Source organism: Suricata suricatta, chromosome 8 (assembly GCF_006229205.1).
Source record: "Suricata suricatta isolate VVHF042 chromosome 8, meerkat_22Aug2017_6uvM2_HiC, whole genome shotgun sequence".
NCBI lineage: Eukaryota > Metazoa > Chordata > Mammalia > Carnivora > Herpestidae > Suricata > Suricata suricatta.
Window position 1 is genome coordinate 108,949,158 of NC_043707.1, and position 23,026 is coordinate 108,972,183.

The following is a 23,026-nucleotide window of genomic DNA, read 5'->3' on the forward strand; positions in this document are numbered from 1 at the left end:
TTGGTCATTTGGATACCCTCTTTTATGAAGTTCTTGTTACAAATCTTTTTCTATTTTTTCTTTTGGATTATTTGTCTTTATCAGTTTGTTGGAAGTCCTTACGTATTAATGATATAGGCCTTTTGGGAGTTGTATGTTCTGCAAATTCTTTACCCATAGTACAGTTCACCTTTTTAGTCTCTTAATGATGTTGATTTGATAACTTGAGAGACACTTTATAGTATCTTCTTAAATCTTAAGTATGGTCAAATATATGTTTTTCCCTTTATAATTAGTGCTTTTTCAATGCCTTTTGAGACTTCTTTTTCTACTTGATACTGTGCAGATTTTTTCTTATATAACTTTCAAATCAAGACTGTCCAATAAAAATCTGAGGCAAGCCATACAAGTAATTTAAAATTTTCTGGTATCTAATTAAAAGAGCAAGAAGAGGGGTGCCTGGGTAGCTCAGTTGGTTAAGCACCTGACTTTGGCTCAGGTCATAATCTCAGGGTTCTTGAGTTCAAGTCCCACGTTGGGCTCTATGCTGACAGCTCAGAGCCTGGAGCCTGCTTTGGATTCTGTGTCTCTCTCTCTCTCTCTGTCTCTCCCCTGCTCACGCTTTCTCTCTCTCTCTCTCTCTCTCTCTCTCTCTCTCTCTCTCTCTCTCTCTCAAGAATAAAGAAACATTAAAAAAATTAAAATAAGAGCAAAAAGTTCAATTAATTTGAAAGATGTTTTATTTAATCCAGTATATCCAAATATCATCTCAACATTTTAATATAAAAACTACTGAGAAATTTTATTGTTTGTTCATACTAAGTGTTTAAAATCCAGTGCACATTTCATACTTAATAGCCCATCTCACGTGCTCAATGGCCATGCACGACAGAGCAATTTTACATGATTTATTTTTACTCTTTCATATTTAGATGTATGTTTTACCTGAAATTGCTTTTTGTAAATTTTTTTAATGTTTTTTATTTTTGAGAGACAGAGAGAGTGTGGGCTGCGGAGGGTCAGAGAGAGAGGGAGACACAGAATCTGAAGCAGGCTCCAGGCTCTGAGCCATAGCACAGAGCCTGACAAGGGGCTCGAACCCATGAACCATGAGATCATGACCTGAGTCGAAGCCAGACCCTCAACCAACTGAGCCACCCAGGCGCCCCCTGAAATTGACTTTTGAGTGTAGTATGTGATAGAAATCTAGCTTAGCTTTTTTCCTTACGACTATCCAAGAGACTGAGAACCAATTTATTGAAAAGATAGTCCTATCACCCTTGTTCTGCTGATACTTTTGTCCTAAATCATGTGTCACAATATGTGTAAACCTGTTTCTGGACTCTTTTCTATGTCACTTATCCATTTGTCTATGCTTGCGCTACTACTCTACTATCTTAATTACTATTTTTGTGATAAGCCCGGATATCTCGTAGGAAAATTGTTCCCACCAGTTCTTAGGAGAGTCATGGCTATTTTTGGCCCTTTTGCCAGTCCATCCAAATTATAGTCAGCTTGTCAAGTTCCCTAAAAGTATTTGTTAGGAGTTTGGTTGAGAGTGCACTGAATCTATGATGAGTTAGAGAAGAGCACTTTTAAGAAAATATATCATCTGTTCATCTGATGCTATTATCTGGGTAGGATCTGGATGTATCTTCGCCTTCAAGGCTCTGCTGCCTGCCATATTCTGTGGTACAGAGTTCAATCTTCAGAGTTTGGGTGAAAACACCATGGAGCCCCGCCCCCTGACGCACCCCCATCATCTTCTTGCAGGAGCCATTTCTCAAAGGCACAAAGTTTCTGGCAAGTTTCTACAATCCTAAGATGTGGAGAAATAGAGTCTTGGAGAAATAAGACAAAAACCTTACCCCCCCCCATATATCTATAATAGGGGCCTGTGTTCTGTGTGTGAGTTCTTAGGGGCCACCCATTCTTACACTCACTTTAATCCAGGGCAGATCGATCGGACTTACCTCCTAGAGAGGTAAACAATTAGATGTTTTCCACTCACTCTTCTCTACTTTCTGTCCCTGGTCTTGCTGTTTGCTCCACGGTCACAGACCAAGTTCTATGGAGAAGCCAGTTACAAATGTAAAAGCTCACTCAGGCTGGCTAGTCAGATAAGAGAGAAAGGGAACAGATTCTCCAGAAAAAGGATCTTGTTAAAGGTGTCTCTGGCATCTGAAGAGGATTGACAATGGTGAAGGCAAAATACAGATAGTAGTAAGATGATCAGGTTACAGCTGAAAACACCATCATGGAAAAGGAGTCCTGTAAATAACCAAGCTTATCCTCCAAGATGGATGTTGGCTGGCCATTCTCTCAAATTCCCAATGTTCACCAGGTCCTGACAACTCTGGACTGTACCAGAACTGTACCATTTGCTGGGAAACCATTCCTCCAGGTTGAGATTTGTGAATCATGGAGGTCTGGTTGGGGCTGGCTGAAGTGCTGGTGGGGACCCAACTCCAAGGATCTAGAAAGAAGGGCTAGGAGAGGGAGGAGGAACCAAGACAAAAGGGTAGCAGAAAAGGGGAGCAAGATGAACAGAGCAGTGAGGGGTGGTCTGGAAGAAAGAGGAAGAGCTGGGTAGGGAAACCTGTAAGGTAGGGGGCAAGAAGGGATGACTCTAGTTAGAGATGGGAAAGAGGTAGGGCAGTGAGCTGAGGGAGGTGGACGGTACTGCGGGGCAGTCTGAGAGCCTAAAGGGATAAGAGACATGGGAGCAAAATGGGCTGGAAAACAAGAGTATGAGGGAACAGAGCGAGAAGGTTTAGGCTGGGGTTGAGATGAAGAAATCAGGGGCAGCTTTTCTGTCGTTTTTCCAAATGGCATTTGTCTAACTACACATCTTGGCAAAATGAGTGGCTAGGCATAAGCTCAGACCTACCCCAGCAATTATCTCCCAAACCAGTCATGACATCATTCCATGCCTCCATGCCCATTATGAAATGTGTGTGCTCCTCCCTTTGGCAAGTCAGCATCCTCACCAGTCAGGGAAATAACCCCAGTTGCTACATTGAAGAGTGATCATAGGAAAGAGCAGAGAGAAGAAATGGGCCTGTAATATGAGTCTGTGTTCCTTGGGATAACATGTAGCTTTGCCCCTCACTAGGCAAAACTGGGCTATGACACAGTAAGGGGCTTGGGACCAAGAGAACAGATCTGAAGCAGGAGTGGGCAAAGTGAGGAAAAGTCACAGTGCCTCCAGCTACTTAACTTACTACATTTTCCAAAGCCCTTTCACATCACTCATACTGTTCTATGAATAGTAGGTGATCAGAGATAGTATGTCCATTACCAATAAAGACACTATAGGCCAGATGGGGAGCTATATGGACAGGCAGTGGGTGACAAAGCAGGTGTGACTGAAACTAGAACCAAAACTGGGGACATAAGGAGCATGCAGGTAGGTGCAAAAAATAGCACAGAGCACAGTCAGTCAGGTTGACCATCTCCCATGTTTGTGGACAGGATCTTATAGGGGTGCTTCAGAGCAGAACTTTACAGTGTAGCTTTTCTTTTGGTCCTGGGGCCCCTTGGTTTGTTGCCTGACCCTTACCTGGAGCCAGGAACATAGGACTGAAGCCAATAACTCTGGAGTGCCTAATAATTAGATTTGGACTTTCTTGCTCACTACCTGAGATGCCCAACTACATGTCAGATGATTTAGGAGGCTACTGTACCCTTCCCCTTTGCCCTCCCCTTGTCTTATGTAGCAATTCTCTCTGCTTATCATTCTTGGTTTCTTTGATCATCACCCAAATCATAAGCTCCTTTCGTCTTCTATTCTCTTCTGTACTCTTTAAAATTTTTTTTAATGTTTATTTATTTTTGAAAGAGACAGAGACAGAGACAGAACATGAGTGAGTGAGGGACAGAGAGAGAGAGAGAGAGGGAGACATAGAATCTGAAGCAGGCTCCAGGCTCTAAGCGCAGAGCACAATGTGGGGCTCAAACTCACAAACCGTGAGATCATGACCTGAGCTGAAGTCAGAGGCTTAACTGACTGAACTACCCAGGTGCCCCAATTCTCTTCTCTACTCTTAACAGCATGATATTCTGACTTTTCTCCTTTGGTACAATGCCCATACCCATGCATACTTCACGAAACTATCAGTTGTATTCTTTGGAAGTCCAGTGACATGACTGGAAAACCTTCTGTTTCCTTAGACTGTTTCTTTATTTCCTGTCCCTTGAATCCTCTGGCTTTAACTGTAACCTGGATTTTCCTTCAGGACACTGCTTCCTTTGCATGTGTCTCTTTTTCTCAAACCCTGCAGTTTTTCAGGGTGAATATGGTATATTTTCCTGGTTCCTTTTGACTCCCTTCAAGCCATTATTCTTCTCTTCTTACTAGAAAAATATCTTGCTCCTTAGAAGTTTTTGCTACTTACCATTTCCTTGGCACTGTTACCTTCAGATCTCCTGGATAAATTTTTTTTCTATGAAAATTGTGCACTTGTCTCAAAGCCTTAGTCTTGAGTCCATAATCTCGAGTGACTTCAGTGTCCATGTAGATGACCCCATTCAGTGGTCTGGCCTCCTTTCTTTGATTCTTTTATCAATAAAGTTTACCACCTACATTCTTGGTCTTTTCCATTGCCAAAGAATTATCCCACCTCTGAAATCATGTATTCAGACATTCCATTTTCTTTTTTTAAAATATTTATTTACTTTTGGGAGTGCATAAGAGGGGGAAGGGCAGAGAAAGGGGGACAGAGGATCTGAAGTGGGCTTTATGATGACAGGCTGACAGCAGTATGCTGGATGTGGGGCTTGAACTCATGAACCAGGAGATCATGACCTGAGCCAAAGTTGAAGTTGGACACTCAATCTACTGAGCGACCCAGGTGCCCCAGAAATTTTATTTTCTGACCACTACTTCCTCAACTTACAGTGTAATCACTCAATTGCTTCCCTTCACTGGAGCCTACAACCACTGGCCCTTTCTTTTTATTAATTCTGATTCCTCTGTTATCTTTATGTCTCCTTACCCACTTGAGAATCTATGATTCATAATTTCAATGATTTTCTTACAACAGTCCTAAACTCTCTTGTGGTATCTTTTTATTGCACTTTTCTGGGGAGAAAAAGCCCAACCTGGATGATTTCAATAATTTGACTTTCTTGTGTTATGTTACTGAATGCTGCTGGAAAAAAAATTTAATACAGCCTGGGAGATTGATACTAAATAATACCCATAATACTCAATACCTGTGAGAATGCTCATTGTGATATTATTTATTAGAGTAAAAAAATGGAAAATAGCCCAAACACTTATAAATATGCACTTAGGTAAATTATGGTGCAGTCACACCATAGACTATGAAAAGGAAATGTCCAGATGCGAAAAATAAAAAAAGGTAAGTACTTGAGGTGACACTGTGATAGTCTAGAATGGGGTGGGGTATGGATTGAATTTGTTATTGAATTTGATAACTGTTGGGGGCTTGGGTTTTGTTGCCTTTCTAGATGGAACTAAACAACTATCCATTATCACAGAGAAATGGCAAGGTCTCTGACTGGGATCTGAGTTTGAAGAAAAAAATTCTCTTGAGATATTGAAATTTTGTGCCTACCTCTTGTTCTGGTTTTGAATCCATAATGTGAACTATGTGAGGTAGAAAGCCACAGCTAGCAATTAAATCGGTTTCAGGTTGGTATTACCTCTGAGGTGTTAGAAAGATACAGAGTTTATCCCTCTGTAGGAACACTACTATAACCCAGGCCACAAGGAAAGCCCCACTGAAGATGAACTCACAATCCAAAATTACAAAACACATGAGCAAACATATCACATGAGGAATGGTCAGCAGATGCAACAAAGGGCATATTTACACAAATGCTTCACCAATAATTTCATGTAATTAAAGGGTAAAACAAATACTTGAAATTCTAAAAAAAGTACAAGATAATAAAGAACACATTGCCAAAAATAAAAAAGCAAAACAAAACAAAGCAAAAAAAAAAAAAACCCACCAGAATTAAAAACATAGTCATTGAAATAAAAAACTCAGTCAACAAGATAGACTTCAGAGTGGACACCTTTCTAATACCAGCATGAAAAATAAGATCATTGCAGTAATAATAAGAAAATCTCAGTGAACAAAATAAATCACATTAGATGCCACTGAAGAGAGAAAGGATAAATGTAAATTATCAAGACACAGCACAAAGAGATGAAAGGGAAAATATCTGTGATATTGTGATTTATATAAAATATATGTTTGGCCAGTTAGATGATTGAAATATATGTCTCATATATTTGGTCTTCGTCTGTGGCTCCTGGCTCATGGTCCCCCAAATCCTTGGAATTTCCTGAGCAATAAGAACAATGGGAACATCTTTGGTCATAACATTTTGTCTCTTGCCCTCAGTTCCTAAAATCACTTTACAGACAGAAAGGTCACAGAGTGTCTTTTTTTTTTTCAGTTTTTGTTGTTGTTGTTGTTTGTTTTTTTACAGAGAGAGAGAGAGAGAGAGAGAGAGAGAGCGCACATGAGCAGGAGAGAGGGGCAGAGGGAAAGAGAGAGAGAGAATCTTAAACAGGTTCCATGCTCAGCAAGAAGCCTAATGCAGGGCTTGATCCCACAACCCTGGGATCATGACCTGAGCCTAAATCAAGAGTCAGATGCTTGAACAACTGAGTCACCCAGGTGCTTTGATGGTGTCTTGTTATTCATAACAGGACCCTTTTCATCACAACTGAGTTTATGTTAATGAGGTGACTTTTGAATAGCAACTAAGGATGGGGGCTGGTTGTCAGGGGAATCAACCAAGAATAGAGAATTGGCACCTTCAGTTCCACGCCCCGACATGTGGGGAAAGGGCTGGAGGTTTGAATGAATCACCAATGGCCAACAATTTAATCAATCATGCCTATCTACTGAAGCCTCCATAAAGCCCCCAAAGGATGGGATTCAAAGAGCTTCTGGGTTGGCGAACACATGGAAGCAGGTGCTGAGTAAGTGGCATGCCAGGGGTCATGAAAGCCCTGTGCTCCTTTCTACATAGCGTGCCATATGCATCTCTTCCATCGGCTGTACTTGAGTTATATCTTTTTCTAATAAACTGGTAATCTAAGTTTCTCTGAGTTCTATGAGCTGCTCTAGCAAATTAATCCAACCCTAGGAGGGGTCATGCAGCAGGTCAGAACCACAAGTGACAATCCAGATTTGCAACTGGTAACTGAAGTGGAGGGCAGTCTTGCAGTACTGAGCCCTTAACCGGAGGAATCTGATACTATCTCTGGATGGGTAGTGTCAGAATGGAGTTGAATGGTAGGATACTCAGTTGGTATTGAAGAATGGCTTGATGGTATTGGGAACCTCCCCCCGCCCCAACACACACATTGGAATTTGGTGATCAGAACCATGTATTATGAAAGTAAGGTTGACAAGTATGTAGAATAGAATTTAACAGTGTAACATATGTCTAATAAAAGTATAAGACAGAGAAACTAGAGAGAATATGGAAGAGGAAATATTCAAAGTGATAATAACTGAGTTTGCTCCAGAAGTGATAAAATTCATTAATCCCTAGATTCAGGACACACTACAAATTCTTACAGAAAATATAAGAAATCCACAGCTAGATATTACAGTGTGAAACTGTGATGATTACAGATAAAGAGATCTTAACAGAAGTAAAAGAGAATAGACAGGTTATCTGTAAAATAATTAAATTAAAAGCAGAAATCTTAAATAATGCAAAACAGAAGACAGTGTTATATTATTTTCTAAGTGCCAAGAGGAAATAACTATGAATCTAGAATTTCATACCCAGCCAAATTATCACTCACGACTGAGTGCTAAATAAAGACATATTCATCAGATGATACCAAGTGTTGAACAAGGAAAATTTACCACAAATAAGCTCTTATTAAAAGAAAAGCCAAAGGATAAGAAGAAAATTTGATCCCAGGAAGTAGGAAATGCAAGAAATAACACCAGAGCCAGGGACCACGAGCTAAGAAAGGTAAATAGGAAGCTTTCCACCAGTGACAGCAAAACTTGTTGCAGGCTGAATGCACATTAAGGGCAGTCCTCTTGGCTGTAGGAGTGAGGAGGAGGCAAACACTGGAAACAGAAAAGCCGCTTCCTCCTGCAGTGAACCTCTGGTGCCCTCTACTGACACAATTAACATTACAACGTGTCAGCGGGTAAAGGAAAGAGTGTTTCAGGATCCAGCTCCAGAAGCACAAAACTAGACAATGCACAGTGGGTTTGAGGCGACAGGCAATGAATTGGTAACTGGCATGGCAATGAATGAACAAAGAAATTAGTAAACGTAAGTAAATCTAAACAAGCACCATGTGACTAAAATAATAATAATAATAATAATAATAATAATAATAGAAACTACTAATTTTGGGGCAATAGGGTGAGTCTTGCAGGCTGGTCTACGAGTGCTCCTAACTGCACACACAGAGCATCTGCCGCACTCTGGATTTTCCTCTCCCCTGTTGGTTTTGGGGCAAGGGTGGGTGGGTTGGTGGTGAGGTTGCTCTGGGAGGGGACCACGAAAGCCCTCCTGCTAGAAGGACCTTCACCATATGTGAAGCAAAAATGGAGAGCTCTCCAAGGACAAATAGACAAATTCACAATTATTTTTGGAAATCTCAAGACCCCTTTCTCAATAATCAATAAGACAAATAGATACAATATCCACAGAGATACAGCAGACTTCAACAACACTATCAAACGACTTGACCTAATGGACATATATAGAAGTAGTTTATTGTCAAATTAGTTTCTAATTGATATTTATAGAACACTCCATCCAATGACAGAAGAATAAACATTTTTTTCAATTACATAAGGGTTATTAGGTCAATACAGCCAATATTTTGGGCTATTAAGCAAGTCTCAATAAACTGGAAAATATTCAAGTTATGGAGAGAGTGTTCTCTGGCCACAGTGAAATTAAGTTAGGAATCAGTAACAAAGATTTATAGAAAATCTCCAAGTACCTAGAAACTAAATAGCGGACTTTTAAGTAACCCATGGACCAAAGAAGAAATCAACAAGGAAAATGAGAAAGTATTTTAAGCTGGATGAAGATGAAAACACCACATACCCAAATTTTCTCTTTTATGGAGAAAAGCATCAGGGAACTAACAGTAGAAGCATTGAGAACAGATACTGGCCAGAAAAATCAGATGACCAGTGTACTATATGACACTGATTTTAGCAATCACTCCTAAGGAATCAGTCCAAGAATGAGAAAGTCTGCATGTGTAAAGATACCCATTTCAGTATTGCTTATAAAAGAAAGTTTGTCAAAATGTGTATGTTATTATGCATTCACTTAAGGTGATATGTTGAATGTAGCACAACTTGGGACAGAGGATTTGCTATAACATGAAGTGGATAGGGGTACCTGTGTGGCTCAGTCAGTGAAGCATCCGACTCTTGGTTTTGGCTCATAGTTCATGGGGTGAGCCCCACGTCAGGCTCTGTGCTGACAGTGCGGAGCCTGCTTGGGATTCTCTCTCTCCCTCTCCCACTGCCCCTCCCCAGTTGCTCTCTCCATCTCTCTCTCAAAATAAATAAACTATAAAAAATTTTTAAAACTGAAAAAAAATAACATGAAGTAGATAAAAGCAGTCTACAAAAGGACTAGCATACAACGAATACAAATTTATACAAAAAATTGTAGTTAATAAGATAATGGAAGATAAAACACTAACAAGAAGATGTCTTTGATTTTAGAGTAATGGAATTATGGTTGATTCCTTTCTCATATTCGCTATTTTGCCGACTTTTCAGTAATATAGACATAACACAATGTTGATTGGAATTTTCCCTGTTGTATCAAAAGTTTGGCTAAAAGTTCCACTTTCTCCAAGAGCCTCAGTGAGTTGCAAGGCACACCCAGTCCTGTGTTCATCACCCCATCACCATGCACCTGTATACTGTATGAAAAGAATTGGGATATGGAAAGGAGGCTCATTACATTGGAGAGTTCAGTGTTTAGTGTAGGCTTTGTGCCAGGAGAGAGTAATGTGCTCTTCCTCTTTCAGTGAGGGAGGGGAATGGGTACTTTCTGGCCCCTCATTGGTCAAGTGGGGGAAGCTCTAAGAGAATGGTCAGAGAGGCCACATAGAGAGATTTGTGCTGAGCTGTAGTAACTCTAGGCCTCTGGCCCCAGGATGCAATCAGACAGGAGCTCTAGGAGTGACTGGGAGATTGATGTGTCTTCCTGAAGTGCTGGTAATGAGGAGACTGGTGCCTCCTTCCCACCTGGGGAATACTTAAGGCAAGAGGCTGACCAGAGAGGTCCCTGAAGGCAGGGAGAGCAGACAGGCCAGCGGCCATGCCTGCGGTGCTGCAAGGACAAGTGTGTGTGCTGCATGTACATCCTGCCGATTCAGATAATGAAACTTGACTTTGCTTCTTGGTCTCTGTCCCTGTGGTTGTTGTACTCTGAGGGACAGGCAGATAGTAATCAAAGACTCATACACATCAATATTAACCTAGCTGTTAACAGTGCTAACGTGGAAGGTACACCGTGCTACAAGAACATTTAATAGGTACCTCAGTCTAGTTAGAGGGGTCTGGGAAGGGTTCCTTGTATGAGATCCCAAACTGGAGGAGCTTTAGAGGGGAAGGTTGAGAGCTTTTCCAGGGGAGAGAACAACACACACCAAGTTACTAATGCCAGCGGGAGCATGGCATGTGCAAGGAACAGAAAGAAGGCCAGTTAGGCAGGAAGCAAGAGAGAAGCCTGTGGGGAGGTGCAGAGCCAAACTGTGGGCCTTAGAATTCATTCTTTATTGCTGAAAGCTTTTTAAGTATTGAAGCTGTGTGTGATGTTCTAAGACTCGTATTTTGAATGGATCATTTTGGCTGTGGTGTGGAGAACAAATTGTCAGGTGAATATGTGCAGGTGAAGACCTCCTTCAGGAACTTTCCATGGAATATAGTGGGCACATTGATCTTCAGAGTATTTCTTTTGATATCCAGAGAGGTTTCTTACATTGTATATTTGGATATTGCCTCTGAGCCATTTAGTGTTTTCTTCTGTAAAAACTCTTTAAGACTTGCAGATGGATCTCTGTAACTCATCTTTGTTCTGCAATTATCCTGATTTTCTTTCTTCTTCCCTGTGTCCTGTGAGTATTTTAATTTTTATGCAAGGTCCATTGTTCCATTTACTGTCTCCATTTCAGGCTATATTTGACTACTATGGTAAATGTACTTTGTTGAGCTTAAATGCATGCAGACTTCCTTCACTCTGTTATCTCCAAATGGCCTGTTCTGTCCTTTTGTACTTGACTGAAATCAAAGAAAAGTTATTTAAAAATATTTCCATTTTCAGGTATGGGCTTTTCCTCTGAAGCTCTGGGCCACCACTGCTCATGAGCTGCAGATACATGTCCGGGCACTGGCCCTGGACATGCTGGCCTTGACAGACTGGCGGAGTCGAGGAGCTAACGAGGGTCTTTGCCCCACAACAGGATGATGATGACCTTGATGTGGGAGGTGGGGAAATGAGGAGTCAGGTGATAATGCTGAGAGCAATGATGCACTAGGGAAAGGGTGATATTTGGGGAGGGATGGCAAATGAACGCGGAGGTGAATACTAACAGGGCGATGTGGTTGTGGTGAGGTAATGTCTGATGCAAATGACAGGGGATGGTGGTAGTGGAGAAGGTTATTTGGGCAGGTGCTTGTTAGCTGGTGTACACGCTCAGGCTAAAGTCAGGTAGAAGTTAAAGCAGGTTTCTTCAGATGCCTCTGAGGGACACTGGGTCACCTCTGATCTTGCTCTGTAGCTGTTGTGTCTGGCCCAGGCTGTCTAATGAGCTGAAGTTCTTAATGGTGCTCCTTCCATGTTCTTAAACACTGTACTTAACAAGCCCCTCCAGGACTTCTCACGTCAGAGAACTCCGCTGTGATTTAGCTAGGCCACAGCCAGGAAGGAAAACTCCTGGGGCAGAGGGACCCAGGGGTGGCTCCCAGGAACTGGGGAGCAAACTTGGAGACTCACAGCGGGAGAGAGAAAGAGGGAGAGCAATCAAGATGTTATTTTTGTCTTAATTTAGATGAGAAAAGTTTAACTCTGCATAACCAACAGTTCTTATATCCTCCAGGGAAATGTCAGCCTAATGCAGAGCTGGTGGGGAATTCTCAGTAGCTCAAAGTCTGGAGCCTATGATGATGTTTGGGAGTCGCATACACAGTCCCAAAGCCGGTCCCCAGACTCAGCGGGCGTACGCTGCCTGAGAAGCTTTTCTCCACTTTGAACTAGTCTTGACATGTAAGTCAGTCACCGAAGATCACTGCTCTTAGCCTTACAGGGCACAGGGATAGCCCAATTACGTCAGAAATCCCTCCAGTGCTTTAACTTCTACTGTTTGTAATTTCTTTTTATTTTTCTCTAATTATACAATGAACATCAATATATTCGTTATAAACATTTAGACAATACAGATAAAGAAAATTTCCCTTTCATTCTCTCTTAAATACTAGTCCCCTTAAGTCTGCAAAAATCAAGATACATGGTAAAGATATATTGTTAACAATTTTATGATATGACTATTGACAATTTGGAGAAATTGGGTAGATGAACTAAATAATGCCTTAAAGGAAGAAAGAAGAAAAAAATATGTGGCCACTTGAATAGTTACAGAAAAAGCATTTACTAAAAGCTAATATAGTACTTCTTTTCTCCCATTGTTTTTATTTAAAATTTTTTTAGTTTTTAATATTTTTTAAATTTTTTTGAGAGATAGAAAGACAGAGTGTGAGTAGGGGGAAGGACAGAGAGAGGGAGACACAGAATCTGAAGCAGGCTCCAGGCTCTGAGTTGTCTGCACAGAGCCTAGCGCGGGGCTTGAACCCACAAACCACGAGATCATGACCTGAGCTGAAGTTGGACACTTTCTAAAAATTTTTTTTAACATTTATTTATTTTTGAGAGAGAGGGAGAGACAGAGACAGAGACAGAGAGAGAAAGAGCACAAGCAGGGGAGGGGCAGAACGAGAGGAGAAACAGAATCTGAAGCAGGCTCCAGGCTCTGAACTGTCAGCAAAGTCAACTCAGTCAGGACTGTAACCCATAAACCGTGAGATCGTGACCTGAGCCAAAGGGGGACACTTAACTGAGTGTCCTGGGTGCCCCTTTTCTCCCAGCTTTATTGAAGTATGATTGACAAATATATTTAAGGTCTACAATGTGATGTTCTATAATGGTTACTACTGTCAAGCTAATTCTCTTCTAGTTCAACCAAGCTCTTCTGGTTTCTTTTTTATTTTCTAATTTTTAAGTTTTATTTTTTTATTCTTTTTAAGTAGGCTCCACCCCCAATGTGGGGTTTGAAAACTCATGACCCTGAGATCAAGAGTTGCCTGCTGTACCCTCTGGGCCAGGCCGGCTGGATGCCCCCTCTCTTCTTTAACTTTTCTCAAGGTGAATGAGGTGATTTGAGATCTTTCTTATTTTAAAGTAAACATTGTTTTTTTTTTTTTTCATTCTGTGAATTTGGATCTGCTGTGTTTTTGTGTTCATTCCTTTCAAGTATCTTCTATTTTCCCTTGTGATTTCTCCTTTGACCTATTGGTCATGTTAGGGTATATTATTTAATTTCCACATGTTGAAACTTAATTCCAATAGTAGACAAAACCTTTGCACCTGCTGTGCTTTCCTTCTCTTCTGAGGGCTCTCACAGGTCACGCGGGACTCCCAGGAGTGAGGGTAATAGGAGGGCAGAAAGTGCCTGGTAGTCATGGCTGCCTTCCTGAGGGAGGTGGGCCTGAAATTTAGGGCAGACTTAAAGACATAACGGAAGAGGGTCTTCAGGTGGGGAGAATAGAAGGTGCAAATGAGGGAGAATAATAAATGTACAGGTGACTTACTTCCTATATGCTTGGCACAGTCTTTAAAGGTTTATATTTGTGAACTCACTTTGCCCTCTCTACACCTCTGTGGAGTAGGTTCTAGTTTACTGGTAAAAGGCCTGGAGACCTGGAAGGGTTTTTGAAACTCGCCCCCAGTCACAGCTGGTAACTGTGAAACAAGGGATTGAACCTATGTATGCATTCTGGCGCTAACCCAGAGAAAATATGTGGCCCAGGAGGACATGGACCTCTGGGAATAGTCAGGGCTCCAGTCAGGGGGTCTTGAGTACTAGGTGATTGAGTTCAGAATTGATGCCCAGTCCCTGAGGAATTTAAAGGCACAGAGAGTTCGTAGGAAGTCATTGGATTTGTTCTCCTGGGAACCGGGGCCCCTGTGAGCACAGTTTCAAAGGAGAGCTCCTCAGTCTCCTGGCCCATCCCTCACACAGAGCCTGACAGCAGGTAAAGAGTGGTGGTAGTGGGGACGGTGGCCTGCGGCTTAGGTGAATGCTCCTCTGAGGCATCTTTTCTCTGCCTGCTCTGGTTCTCTTGACTTACTGCAAATCTGCACATCTGCAGGTCCCTTCATGCCTGTGCTCTTTGCTCAGTCCTCTCCTTTGTGCACCTCTTCTTCCGCAACTCTCTGACTTGCTCTCCATCCAACTACCTTTCTTTTCCCTCTTTATCTCTTACTCAGTGTGCACATCTCCCTTAAAACATCTGGCCTTCAGTTGCCAGTGAAGACAAAGAGAAGGAGGAAGGGCTGCTTCTGGGGAGGCTGAGGCAGCTGGGGTCTCCCATGTCCTTGTCCCAATCAGGGGGACCTTTGGAAGTGGGCAAGACAAGGGATGCAGGTGGGAGATGGGGAAGGTTGATAGGACAGCAGGAGGATATGGGAGAGGAGGAGGGAGGTTGCAAGGAGATCCAGGGGAGACAAGGATTTGGAGGACCACCCTGACATTGGGCATTGCTCTAAAGATCTCTTATTGAAGAGCAGGGAGCATGCCTCCACCAGGATACCTACAGTTCAACAATGCTCCCTGTCACAGTTGTCCAAAATCATGGGACTGAGAGTGCTTCTGGAGTTTTGGAGCCTATCCCCCATCTCCATTCCCTCTGCTTCTCTTCTATACCCCCAATGCTCTTTCCCCCACACATTCTGCACCAGTAGAATGAGCAGACAAAGGTCATGGTGAAAATGCTCTGTTATTTAGATTGCTCCTAGAAAATGCTGTAGGACTGAGTGAGTGGGTAGGACTTTGGGGTGGGAGTCATAACGAGAGGCTGCTACAGTGCTCCAGGTATTAGGCATTGGAAACAGGTGAAGTTAGATAGTGAAGAGAACAGAGAAGGTGGAAAAGTCCTTAACTCCTCCGGGTGGAATGGACCTCTGCAGTCCTCCTGCTCCACCTCTCTCTAAGTCCAGGTTGATCCCACTGTGTCTCTGACATATGGTCAGCTAGATTTAGCCTAAACCTCTCAACAGACATAGAGAGCTCATTGCTTCTCAGGACAGTCTTTTCTGTCTATGAGCACTCTGAATGTTAGAACTTTTCTGCAGTCGATTTGAAGCTTGGTGTCATGTAAAATTTATACTAATTCTAAATTTGGCACTATGCAGAGCAATTCTTATTCATCTTCCCTAATATAGTCCATTAGATACTTCTGTAGACAGACCTCAGCATCCTTCCTAGAATTTCTGCAGAGAAAAATCATCAGTTGCTTAGGTTGGTTTTTCGACAAAAAATATATCTACAAGCCACAACTTGTCCCTGTATCTCCTTAAGATTGGGTTACAGGTGTAAATTCTACATTCCAAATGTGTTTGCCCCACTGGGGAGGACAGGTATCAATCACCTCCATTTATCCTGCCAATATAGCTTCTAGGATGGAATCTAAGACTGGCATCCCTGCTTTAACAATTTAATAAATATTGGTTGAGTTCCTACCATGTGCCTGACACAATGATTGACACTGGAGGTATACTAGTGAACCAAACAAAGTCTCCACTTTTACAACCTACTTGGGGCCAACATACAATAATCGGATAAATAGATAAATTTTTGAAGAAGTGAGAAGTACAATAAAAGTGAAGCTGACTAAGGAGACAGTGAAGGATGGCTGCATTTCAGACAGGATGGTGAAGAAAGAGCTCTCTGATGAGTGACAGTTGGGCAGGGAACTGAGGGAAGTAGAACTCTCTGCTAAAGAGATCTGGTAGAAGAGAATGTAAATACTGGATGTTGTGGCAAAAGTCTTTAGATGAAAGTCTTTTGGCTTTGAGTACTTGAGTACTCTCCTGTATACCCAACCTCAGTAAATGGCATCACCACCCATCCATTTACCCAAACTTGGAGTTCATCTTCCTTTCTCACCACTCCCTAATCACTTACCTACATCCTTAGACCCACTTCCTAAAGACTATTGTTGAATACCTACTTTTTTTTCTATAATATTTTATTGTCAAATTGTTTTCCATACAACACCCAGTGCTCTTCCCCCCAAGTGCCCTCCACCATCACCACCACCTCTTTATTTTGTTATCCTAGAACAGGGATTGGTAAACTTTATATTTTTAAAACAAATAAAAATATGCTACAGTGACTGTATATTCTGTGCAAAGCCTTAAATATTTATTGTCTGTCTCCTTACATGAAAAAGTGTTCTGATACTTGACCTACAGACTAAAATATGCATCTTTGGCTTATAGTCTCACTTAAAGTGCCATTTTCCAAACAATGCAATATCTAACAACAGTTTAGGTCCATTTCCTCCTCCTGCTCCTTGGACCATTTTTGTTACATATTCAACTTCTATGTGTATATTTAAAGCTCCATCAGTGTGTCACTATTTTTGTTGCTTTAAACAACCAATATTCTATGATATTGACCCACACATTTATGATTTCTGGTGTTCATTATTTTCTTTCAATTTGATACTTCCATCAGGGATTATTTTCCTTTACCTTAAAAAAGGTCATTAATATTTCTTTTACTATGAGTCTTTTAGTAATTAATTATGTGTTTTTGGAAAGAAAACAGCTTTCATTCCTTATGGATATATTTATGGAGTATAGTATCTTAGCATGGTAATTTCTCTCTCTCACTTTCTTGTTCCTTCCTTCTCTGTCTCTCTCTCTCTCTGTCTGTATTACCCACTCTGGTCATGGAAACACCTAACTTTGACTTTTCATGAAGTAGAATTTATTTGCAAATAACAGTTGTCTTCTGGAGTAAGTCAGATATCCAATAACTATGTCTCTAAAGTTCCAGAGTACCTATCAAGCTATTCAAGTGGTCACACTGAAGCCCATTTTGATAAGACCTTCCAAGGAGGGGCAGAAATCTCCATTTGGTATGAAACTAACAACAGATGCTATAGTCTCAAATATCCAATTATTTTCTTGACCACTTTGAAAATCTTTTATAAGCTCCATGAACTATGGCGAATTGCAGGAAGTGCAGGACACGGTTTTGGACACTCCTTTTTGCAAGTTCTACATATTGAAATGTGAAATTTATTAACTGTGGTCTCAGAATAAACTGGGATTAAGTAATACAACATTAACATGTTGTTTCATATAAATTGGAAATTCTTTTGTAAAAATTTGGTTCCCAGCTTTATGGGTTTCTTGATAAGAACTTACTTTGCTACTGATATTTGGCACTCCTAATAAAAGAGTAGCAACAGGATATGAATCTGGAGACTTTATTTTATGAATGATCATGGTTCTGTCCTCTATACCAGGAGAAGATGCGAGACTTACTCTGGGGAAACCATAGCTCTCTTACTGGGTTTATTCTTTTAGGATTCTCTCGTAACACAGAGATAAACTTCCTTCTATTCAGTGTCTTCCTCTGCCTCTACCTCCTCACCCTTCTGGGCAATGGGCTCATTATCACCTTGATACGCATGGACTCCCGCCTCCACACACCCATGTACTTTTTCCTCAGTGTCCTATCTATTATGGACATGGGCTACGTCACCACCACAGTGCCCCAGATGCTGGTGCACCTGGTTTGCAAGAAGAAGACCATCTCCTACTTTGGATGTGTGGCCCAGATGTACATATTCCTGATGCTAGGAATCACTGAGTCTTGGCTTTTTGCAATCATGGCTTATGATAGGTATGTGGCCATTTGCCATCCTCTGAGGTCTAAAGTCATTATGAGGCCTTTGCTATGTGGGTCAATGGTGGGCTTCTGTGGAGTCTGGGGTATCAGCTGTGCCCTGATATACACCGTCTCTGCTATGATTCTTCCATATTGTGGTCCTAATGAGATCAATCACTTCTTCTGTGAAGTACCTGCAGTCTTAAAGTTGGCCTGTGCAGACACATCTCTCAATGATCAGGTGGACTTCATCTTGGGCTTCATTCTTCTGTTGGTCCCACTCTCCCTCATCATCATTGTCTACATCAATATTTTTGCTGCCATCTTGAGGATACGCTCAGCCCAAGGGCGGCTCAAGGCCTTCTCCACCTGTGCTTCCCACATCACTGTGGTCACTATGTTCTCTATACCATGTATGGTTATGTACATGAGACCTGGTTCAGAGTCTTCCCCAGAGGAAGACAAGAAGTTGGCTCTGTTCTACAATGTCATCTCTGCCTTCCTCAACCCCATCATCTATAGTCTTAGGAACAAAGATGTGAAGAGGGCTTTCCTCAAAGTGACAGGCTGGGGTAAAGCACCAGAATGAAGTCACAGAAGCATGGGCACCAGCAACAAACCCGGGACACAGCCTACATGACTTCTCCATCTAAATTCTTTCCAACATCCAATGGGTACACATAATATTAACATGTTAGACTCAGTAAGATCATATATGAGAATACCCAGAAGGTTATGGCAGTAGGTGTTTCTCTAGCTTAAAGACACCTGACAGGGAACTCCATGAAGGCACACCTATATTTGATTCATTTATGTACCACCAGTTTACAAGGCCTGGCATAGAATTGGCATCAATATTCATATTTTCTATTACTGAGTGAACACGAACCCGAGTGCTTGAGCTCTGGATTCATAAAATAAGTTCAAATTGTTGAGCATAAGATGACTTCCAGATTCCTAGGTCAGTGACACCATTATAACTCAGGGATTTGACAAGGTCTGAAGACAAAACAATTTGCGAAAATTGTAATCATATAAAATAGGGTTCAGGAAATTAATACAGGTCACAAGTCACTTCTTATTTAATACTATTAGGAGAGTATTGCTTTTAGGACACATAAACACTCATGTCACTAAAGTAAGGAGCTCTGTTTTAGTGAAGTGATATTTTCAGGGGAGAGCAGAGTCTCCTAGCAATTGGGAAAATCCCCTCCCACCCAGACACTTTCATAATGCATTTTTAACTTTATTGAAATACACTGACATATGGGGAACTGTAGATATTGAAAGTATATAATTTGATGAGTTTTGAAATGTATATGTACTTATGAAAACATCACCAGAATCAAGATCATTATCATCAACTCCCAAAGTTTCCTTGTGACTCTTTGCAGTTCCTCTGTATTGGTTATCTATTGGTGTGTGACAAATTACCCTCAAATTTTGTGGTTTGAAATAATAAATATTTATTTTTTTGTAACTTCTGTGGGTTAAGAGTATGAGCAAAGGTTAGATGTATCCTCTGGATTAGGGGCTGTAATCAAGAAGCCAGCTACAGAAATCCTAGCACTTGACTGGGGAAGGATCTGTTTCCAAGCTCAGTTGATTGTCACCAGGATTCTGTTTCTGGCAGGCTTGGACTGAAGGTCTCATCTCCTTCCTAACAGCTGTCCAGAGCATCCATCAGTTTCTTCCATGTAGACCTCTCCTTGGAGGAGCTCTCCACCTGGCAGTTGGCTTCATCAGAGAGATTGTGAGCAGGGTAGAGCCAAGATCTTTTGTAACCCAATCTTAAAAGTGATTTCCCATCACTTGTGGAGTATTCATGAGAAGCAAAACTAGCCGAGAATCAAGGGGAGGGTATTGCCCAATGGTGTGAATACCCTAATGCGGGGGTTATTGATTCATGCAAAGCTATTTAGACTCTTACTGATCAAGGAGTGGTCTAGGAATTAGCGTCACCAACATCATTCAGGAGTTGTTAAGAAATGCAGAATCTTGGCACTTCCATACCTAAGGAATCAACATTTGCACTTTAAAAGATTCTACAGGTGATTCTTACACATTTCTAAGTTTGAGAACAACAATGTAGCCAACACTGCAAGGATGATATCATACCACCTGTGTAGTATAAACTACATCCTTTTTAAATTAAATTTTTTTAAAGGTAAGCTCAATAGTGAATGAAGCTTTTAGAAAATCCAAGAGGAGAAACTGAAACTTTGTTGACACAGGTATGGCTCTAGGTTTCAGGTAATATTGACATCACATTCTCTTGGCTCTGTGGCTTCATCGTGACCTCTTTTCCCATCTATAGTGAGTCACCTAACACTGTCTGTGCTTATTTTGAGGAAAACCTGAACTCAGCTCTTGGCTTCCTTATTTGCAAGCTCTCACTTTATTTTTGTTGAGGAGAATGAAGAAGAGGACAATGCAGTCATCTTGAATTGGAAGAAAGGAAAAGGGAATAGAGCACTAATACTTTATAATTATTTTATCTCAAAGAAAAATAACTTTTTTTTTCAGTACTGATTTTTCCTGCCAGCCATCAGACCTTTCTTTGCTTTTGGAGAAAATTTCCTAGAAAGAATTGTCTGCAGTTCTGCCTCTAACTCTTGTTTTATAATTTTCTCTGAAACACACCAGTCAGGTTTCACTCTTGTTACAACACTAATATTTCCTCCACCACCACTATGTAAAGGTAACTATTGGCCTTCACATTGTTAACTGTAATGGTCACTTCTCAGTCTTTGTATACAACCTTAAGCATCATTTGACATGTTTGATCATTCTTTTCTACTTGAAGAACTTAAATTGACTTGCTTCCCAAACTCCACACTCCATATTTAATGGCCAGTACTTCTTAGTCTCCTTTTTCTAGTTTCTCTTCTCCCTGGCCTTTTAATTTTTAAATGCTTTGTCTCAGTCCTTGTCCCTCTTTTCTTCTCTTTGTACATTCTTTCCCTTGTTAATCTTATCCAGTCCTTGGAGAGATATCTACTTATCTATAAATACATGTACAAATACAGACATACAGTTATCCAATTGATTATTCAATATCTCCACCAAGATGTATAATAGAAATCTCAAATTTAACTTGTAATTATTAGGATCCTAGGAGAAAACAGAACACTTAACTTGCGCAATATGAGTCACATTTAATAAATAGCTTACTTACAAGAGTGTGTGTTGGGTTTATAAAAACCAACAAGAAATGGTGTAGTACTTCAGGGGTAGTAACTGGAGGGGGCCATTACCATTCCTAGGTCTGAAGGACTAAACAAAGTTATGGTTATTGAAACAGAGAAAGATGATAGATAGATAGATAGATAGATAGATAGATAGATAGATAGAGATATGCATGTGCCCAGAGGTGGAGCTAGGGATACAAAGATAGATGATAGAGATAGATAAATGATATACAGATAAAGATAAATGAGAGAGAGAGAGAAAGAGAGAGAGAGATACAGACAGAGACAGAGAGACAAAGCACAGGTGTATGGAGACGGCTACTGGAAGGAGATATGGCCTTCGGTGGAGGGACATGGAAACCTGCCAGGGATGCAGCCTAGGGACCGAATCTCATATTTAACTCTCTTTATACCCTCCAAGTCTTCTATAGTTGCTTCTCATTGGCCAAACTCAGTTGGAAGCAACAAGGCAAGAGAAGTCATCCCTGTAGTCTGAATGGGTAAACTTCCAAAGGCACGTAGAGGAAGAGAGTGGATCAAACAGCTATACAGCATAGTTCTCCTTCTTTGTCTTTACACGTCCACTTCTGTACATTGGATGGAAAAAAGGTGCCTCTCACCAACACAAAATACATTCCCTTCAGCTACCATAGTATGTTGAGATAGTGTCAATTTGGTCATATTGCACCCTAAGACCTAAAATGTTGGACACCACCAATGTTTTTCATGTAATGTAATGGGGAAAAAACAGGCATCAGGGATAAATAATCATTGTAAAGTATAGCTGCTTTAGTCTCTACTTCTAAAGTTCAACTTAAGACCTAAGTTGATGATCATGACTTTCTTCTTCCAACATTCATTTCATGTTTCTTTTTTTAAGATTTTTATTAAATTTTTTAAATGTTTATTTTTGAGAGAGAGAGAGAGAGAGAGAGAGAGAGAGAGAGAATGTGAGAATGTGAGAATGTGAGAATGTGAGCAGGGGAGGGGCAGAGAGAGAGGGAGACACAGAATCTAAAGCAACTCCCCAGGCTCTGAGCTGTCAGCACAGAGCCTGACCCAGGGCCCCAACTCATGAACTGCAAGATCATGACCTGAGCTGAAGTCAGATGCTTATCTGACTGAGCCATGTAGGGGCCCTCCATGTTCCCTTTTTCTTAAGTGGAATATTTTTTAAGGGAGAGGGAGGGAGGGGGAGAGAGAGGCGGGGGGAGAGAATGAGCAGGGAAGGGGCAGAGAGAGAGGGAGAGAGAATCGCAGGGAGGCTCTGCACTGACAGTGCAGAGCCTGATGCCAGATTTGAACTCACAAACCATGAGATCATGATCTTATTGAAAGTTAGATGGTTAACTGACCAAGACATTCAGGTGCTCCCATTCCATGTTCTTATTATCTTTGACTAACACCTCATTTGGATGGGATGCTTCACTTGGGAAGGTGTCTCAAGCCTGCATTCTTGTAGGACCTGACTGCTTGAAGTCTTTTTTAAGAGAGGTTTTAGGAACTTTAGTTTTCTATTGAAATATATTTGACATATAATTTGTATACATTCAGGATATACAACTTGTTGATTTGATATATTTATATATGGTAATATGATTACCATTGTAATGATAGTTTACATCTTTATCACACCACATACTTACCATTTCTTTTTTGTGATTAGTGTAACTAAGATCTAGTCTCTTAGTAAGTTTGGTTATTATAATACAACACTATTGTCCATATTCACTATACTGTGCATTAGATCTCTACATACTCATTCATATTCATTGCAAGTTACTTGACTGGGTCCCCACACTTGTCAGTTACAATTTCTACTGGTCAAAGGAGTACAAGATACATAGTTCCACTTGCCCTTCTTGCAAACCAATTTCCCCCTGGTAATAGGAACCAG

The 23,026-nt window shown here is 41.0% G+C and overlaps 1 protein-coding gene across 1 annotated transcript; it reads left to right on the forward strand.

Moving 5' to 3' along the window:
- The first annotated feature begins 17,579 nt into the window (after window positions 1–17,579).
- Window positions 17,580–18,527, forward strand: LOC115300246 (olfactory receptor 2A12-like). Its single transcript, XM_029949896.1, has one exon. The coding sequence runs from the start codon at window positions 17,580–17,582 to the stop codon at window positions 18,525–18,527; it is 948 nt and encodes a 315-aa protein (XP_029805756.1).
- The last annotated feature ends 4,499 nt before the right edge of the window (window positions 18,528–23,026 follow it).

What these genes read in the sequence shown, in the direction of transcription:
- LOC115300246 (XM_029949896.1), top strand. Translation starts at nt 17,580, where the DNA reads ATGCGAGACTTACTCTGGGGAAACCATAGCTCTCTTACTGGGTTTATT.